This window comes from Salmo salar, chromosome 25 (genome assembly GCF_965601325.2).
Source record: "Salmo salar chromosome 25, fSalSal1, whole genome shotgun sequence".
Lineage (NCBI taxonomy): Eukaryota > Metazoa > Chordata > Actinopteri > Salmoniformes > Salmonidae > Salmo > Salmo salar.
In genome coordinates this window covers 46510192-46516701 of record NC_138315.1, presented here as the reverse complement: position 1 = coordinate 46516701, position 6510 = coordinate 46510192, and the positions used below count along the sequence as shown (strand labels likewise).

Here is a 6510-nt window from a genome sequence, read left to right as displayed (position 1 = left end):
TTAACTTTCCCAAAATCTACAGGTTTTCCGGAAATCCTGGTTAAAATATTCCAGGAATACGCAGGAAATCTGGAATACTCCAACCAGGATGTTTGGGAAAGTTACTGGAATTTTGCAACCCTAGCTTGGACCATAACCAAAAAATATCTAACAATGAATTCAAATTTAGATTCTACAGTAATACCCCCAAAATATATTTAAGTGATCAAACATGTTTGACATTTAAAAGTGGCAGTCACCAGAAGTTATTTAGCATCCAAATGCATTTTATATAAGAGGGATACATGTATTTCAGTTTATTTGTTGACAATGATAGGGGAGAGTGGGGTAAGTTGAGCCACCCTTGTTTGTAAGAAACAATACACAAAGTGAATAATTTGACCAAATATTTAGGAAGAGGTCATCATTTCATGGAGTCTGTGAAGGAAGAAACCACATGGAAAAAGTGGTGAACAACAATAAACCTAGCATAAGTGCATCCTTGTAGCTGTGTGGGCTAATATCGTCAAAATGTTTGCCTTGGTGTTACGCTCGTCGTAAACATTAGACCAAGGTGCAGCGTGGTAGGCGAACATTTTACTTTTAATTCAAATGAACACCGACAAAACAACAAAATACAAAACGAACGTAAAGTTCTGCAGGCTACACAGCAACTATGCAAAAACAAGATCCCACAAACTAAGGTGGGAAAAAGGCTGCCTAAGTATGATCCCCAATCAGAGACAACGATAGACAGCTGCCTCTGATTGGGAACCATACCCGGCAAACAAAGAAATAGAAAAACTAGAATGACCACCCAAATCACACCCTGACCTAACCAAATAGAGAAATAAAAAGGCTCTCTCAGGTCAGGGTGTGACACTTGGGGTAAGCTGAGCCAATAGCCATGGGGTAAGTTGAGCCAATGGCAAGTTGAGCAAATTAAAGTGTTTTCTTCTTAGGCATAATGCAAGACATTATCGCTAGGATATAAAGTAACAACAGGGGCTGCCCGATGTTAAAAGTGTTTTAACAAGTACAAAATGTTTTTTTTTAGGTGTTAAGCCTGTGTTAAAAGATGCTAGAAATAATGAAAAGACAAAAAGCGATTGTGATTGTGTTGAACTGTGTTTGGGAAATGAAGACAGACATGGCTTTAAAAAGGTGGTGGCAATATTTAATTCAGTAGGTGGCTTAATTTATCCTGTCCCATGGCTCAACTTACTCCATAGTCGGAGTAAGTTTTGCTAAAAGAGACCACTTTTTTTGGACAAGCTATGCTTTCAAAACTGTAATGTTTACATTAATTTTGATTATTTCCAGGGATACACAACATCCTGAAATATATATTGGTATCTTTGTTAGAAATAATATTATATATTCCTTGATGGAGTGATGCTGAATGTAAAAAAATGGCTTAACTTACCCCACTCTCCCCTACTGTGAATACTTATTTCATATCTCTAAAGATTTAAAAAAAATTGGGAAATTGAGGATTGTCTCCAAACTGGAAAAAGAAGTGGCTATATGCAGGTATAATGCCAAACTTTTTCACAATGCAGTAGTTATATATATGCAATAATTTTACATATAGCTATACGGCCATGGTTATTTACATAGTCTATGCAATATATATATATATATATATATATATATAAGAAAGTGACATCATATTCGTTGTTGACCTGTTCCTGTCAATCAGTCATAAAAACAAAAACAGAAGAATTACATCTCCAAATACTTGTATAAAAATAGACACTTATTGAAAATTATAAACTGTACCAGCCCAAATATCTCTTATGAAGTATCGGTTATGCATTTATCTTTTAAAAACATTGTTTAGCCATGTAGCTGATGATGGTGCATACAGAAGTTGAGCCTCTAATTTTTTAAAATTGCAACAAGCATACATAAACTGCATATTTACATAGTTGTTGGCACAGAGATTGGATAACTTTAAAAAAAAAAGTTTCTCAAAGCAAGACTGTAATTGACCAAGAATAAACAAGCTAAGAGAATGCCTATTGCTTTACGCTGTTAAGGGAAGCCTCTGCATGTCTGTATAGTTTCAATAGATAGAAAGCAGCCCTGCTAAAATCCACACATTTTTCCAACATGAGCACAGCTTGCCCCAATGCAACAAGCAATTACTCAACCAGTCAAGGAAGAAAATCAAGTCATTCAAAACTGGGTGTACGTGGTACGTTTCTCAAGAACTTCAAGGTAGTCGGGATCACTATGAAGCTTGGCTTTCAGTTCCCAGTACTCACTTATGTTAGGTTCAACATAAACAGCACTCGGTGCTGTGCAATACAATACGGTCTGCTGTATTCTTTCTGGGTGCATGTATTGATGTCTGACATTGAAGTCTGAGTTATACTGATTTGATGAATGGGCAGTATGCCTGCATGGTAAAGTATTGCTGTAAGATGACGGCTTGTCTGGGTCTAGGACATCGTCTTGTAAAGGGGAGTGTTGGTTAAGTGGAGTACTAACACTGTACTCAGCGGTTATTGCGTTACTACCCCCCTCTTCTTCTGAGTGATTATTCAGAAACGCCACATTCAACTGATCAAAGTCTCTGTACCCATCCACTGATTTGTTCTCCATTGGCCTATACACTGTGGGGCTATAGACTGTGTTTTTGCACGTTTGTTCAGTGGGAGAGGAAATGTACTCAAACACATGCCCTGCAGACGTCCTGACTTTTGGAATGGATCCCTTTTTGTAAAGACCGTACTCCATGTTCAGTGAACTAATGCACGCGTTCATGGAGTTATTCTGCTCATTTAGTGTCTTTTGACGTCTCTTCTTCACAGCCGCAAACAGTCCTGCAGCGACAAACACCGAAACGATGAACATCAGGAGTAGGGCAAGGATCGTAACAGACAGAGGAACACTGTTGATCTGTGTGTCGTAATCTAATGATGTTTCTATGGTGATGGTGCTCCCGGGAACAGATTCTTCCGAAGGTGGGATCATGGACGCAAGGATATCAGAGTTATTAAGGCAGAAATGAGTTGTCTTAATGTATCGCATATCCTCCCCGAACAGTCTTTTAGGGGAGCCACAGATGACATTGTCCACAACCGTGCCGCTGCTGAGCTGTTCCAGCCACATCTTCATCTTCACGACGGAGCAGCCGCAATCCCAGGGGTTCTCAAACAAGTCTACCTGCACCAGCGATGTCAGTTGACCCAACACGCCACTGACAGGCAGACTGCGGAGGTGATTATTACGAAGATTTAGTCTGGCCAATGTCAACCCATTAAAGATTCCCCGGGGTAAGGTCTTCAAGAGGTTATTATTCAGGAAGAGCAGCTGAAGGTTGGAGACATGCTGAAAGGTGTCTGAAACAATATCTCTAATGACGTTGTATTCTAAATATAGGAACTGCAGACTCTCTAATCCAAAGAACATATCGACTGTGAGACGGTCTATCAAATTCCCATTCAAGTACAGCCTGCGTAAGTGTGTTAAATCCCCAAAGGCTCTGTCATGGATGTGAGCGATCCGATTGTTGCCAAGGTGAAGCAAATCTAACCCAATCAATTCAACGAAATCTGATCTTCGCACCACAGGGATAAAATTCCCTGTGAGATACATCTTTTTGGGATTGTAGGGTTTGGGATTTAAGTCAGAGATGCGCTCAATCTTTCTCTCTTGGCAGTTAACATTCAGACCGAGGTCTGAAATTTGGAGATTGCAAGTACAGGCAGTAGGACAGTCCAAAGGCATTGGGGATTTGGTTTGATATGAAACTATTTGACCATAGTTTTGTGGTTTATTTGAGGGGATGCGAGATGTGGGTTTTGACTTTAACTTGCCTGACTGGCGAGGTCCCTTGGTGGGCCTTGACCGGGATGTGAAAGGGGCTGTGACTGAGGCTGGTGTGGTCCTAAAGTATGCATCAGTGGTCTGATGTGCCCGGGGACGCATCTCATACTCTGCAATAGCTCTCCTGGGGCACAGTTCCTGTTTAGAGACTTCATCAAGATCTCTCCCATGAAGCCGGAATGGAAATTCACAGACCACATCACCCACTAAAGCGGTGTAGGATATGCTCTCGAGCCAGGCCTTCAGTGCAATCAGCTCACAAGAGCAGTTCCATGGGTTCTCCTCTAGTTGTAATTCCATAATGTTGTCCATGTGTTCCAAAAGACCCGAATAAGGGAACAGTTTCAGTTGATTCCCCCTCAGGTCAAGGTGAGTCAAAGGGACATGTTGGAAAATGTCCGTGGGAAGAGTAGAAATGATGTTGTCGTTTAAAATCAGGACCTCCAGACGATGCAGTTTGCTGAAGGCTTTTGGCTCGACATGGGCGATGGAATTGTAGTCTAGCTGAAGATATTCCAGACTTTCAAGGCCGATGAAAAGATCTTCCGTCAAGGCATCGATTTTGTTATTGTTGAGATGTAATCTTTTTAATCCCTGAAGTCCATTAAAAGCTCCTGATTCAACAGTGGATATGTCATTGTTGCCCAGATGCAATATTGTAAGCCCATTGTATTCAACAAAGTCATTGGTGGAGAGCCTTTTCAAAAGGTTCCCTGTGAGCAATAAATGATATGTTGTAAAGTACACAGGGCTAACTTCAGAGAGATCCACTATTCCTCTACTTTCACAGCCCACAGTCACTATCCCCTCTTTCTCCTCACAGGCACACAGTCTTCGACATATCTCTCCATAATTGTCAAACATCTCAACGATGCCCACTGATGTAGTCACCAACAATAGGATTACAATCCAGTGATGCATTATTCCTGTGTTGATGGTTAAACTCACACTGTCGTGTTGCCGAAGTAACCTAGAAGAAGAAGACATACAGGTCATCTGACTAAACATTCATACTCATGAGTCCTCAAACAGCCTGTAATGAAGAATAGCACCTGCCCAAAGGTAACTTCTGGTTGCCACAGAATTACTCAAACTAACTGAAGGAGAAAAATAACAGGATTCTTAATGAAAAACCTTGACATGAATTAAACTCCACTAACACCAGTCAGTACCATATCATGTAAATGAATAGTGAACAAGGGCACCCACAACTAGTCCATACTTCAGCCCAGTCTGAAATTATTATCATATTATTATTATTATTATCAAAATAAGGAAAACATGTCATATGCAACCAAATAACCTCGATGTTCAAAACCCACAATCAAAACAACCTATACACTTATTTGAAAAAGATGATGGCTATTGCCACATAAACGTAGCATCAGCATCCAATGCAAACACTCCCATGTCATATCTACATTGTATAATCATACTGAGAAATTCTTACCTCACTCACTGGTAAATATGAACGTTCCTTGTTAGGAATGACAACGTATGCTCCATTGTATGACTTACTAATGTTCTACGACGCCTGTTTATTATGAACACGTTTGCCTCACTAATGCACCAAAGAGGATACAAAGAAATGCTGATCAACCATAACTGCCAAATGCCTTTCTCTTTTCATTGCGCGCTGTGCCCGGGAGGACAAAGCTATGCCTGGTAACAAAGTTGCTTATTCGGTCTCCCTGGATGAATTGCTCTCTCTCTCCCCCTCTCTCTCTCTCTCTCTCCTCTCCCACTATCTCTCTCCCCCCCCTCTCTCTCTCCCCCCCTCTCTCTCTCACTCCCCCTCTCCCCCCTCTCCCTCTCTCCCCCCCTCTCCCTCTCTCTCCCCCCCTCTCCCTCTCTCTCCCCCCCTCTCCCTCTCCCTCTCTCTCTCCCCCCCTATCTCTCTCTCTGTGTTTCACATACAAACACGAATCCTGTAAAAAACCTTGATCGCACCTGCAATAACTGCCGTTTGTAGGGTGTTACCCTGCCTACTACATTTTACATGAACATAAAATGGAATCATCGGTTGGCCTGTCACTACGCTCAACTTTTATACTGCACACAGATACACCTCCCTGGCATTTCTTAGCAAATAGCCTGCAATGTGCTGCCTTCAACCAATGAGCTACTATCAAGGGGTTAGGATACGACCATATGACGATAAACCTAACGATAATAAGCACATCGAATTCTAACATTTTGCAAGTGTCCTCCATTCACCCACCAAAGTCTGTGAAATGTCACGTAATTTACGTAATGCAACACAGACGCAAAGATACACAATTAAATGTGCGTCTTACCCAGTTACACCACCAAAAGGCGTTACACTGCGTGGATACGGATACTGTCCAAACGTGATCAGTAATTCATTGGCTTGCAAGCGTTTCGTGTCCTCGAAAGATAAAGAAGTGAACGCGTTACCATGTTTCACACCCTGAGCGGTACAACTGAGGACCGTCATTAGTTTATTCACAAATAATGAGACTAGCAGGGAAACCGCGATTACGGTGCCTCCAGCTTTGTTGGAGAAGCAGCTGTAACGACATAATGTCATCAGCACACTGAAACAATCCGGCTACGTTTAAACTTTTCACATGAAAATAATCACATACTGTACATTCCTCTGAGGTACCTACCCCTCTTCTCCACACCCAAATACCAAAACGTGGGAAAGATTACACCCTTCAGGCTCCACTA

General features: G+C 41.5%; 1 protein-coding gene across 1 annotated transcript; it reads right to left on the bottom strand.

Moving 5' to 3' along the window:
• Positions 1 to 564: 564 nt before the first annotated feature.
• Positions 565 to 5556, bottom strand: LOC106586847 (SLIT and NTRK-like protein 5). Its single transcript, XM_014174560.3, has 2 exons — positions 5267 to 5556; positions 565 to 4786 (listed from the first exon to the last, which is right to left on the bottom strand). Exon 2 carries the CDS (start codon positions 4735 to 4737, stop codon positions 2161 to 2163), a length of 2577 nt encoding a protein of 858 aa, XP_014030035.1. The 5' UTR covers positions 4738 to 4786; positions 5267 to 5556; the 3' UTR covers positions 565 to 2160.
• Positions 5557 to 6510: the final 954 nt, after the last annotated feature.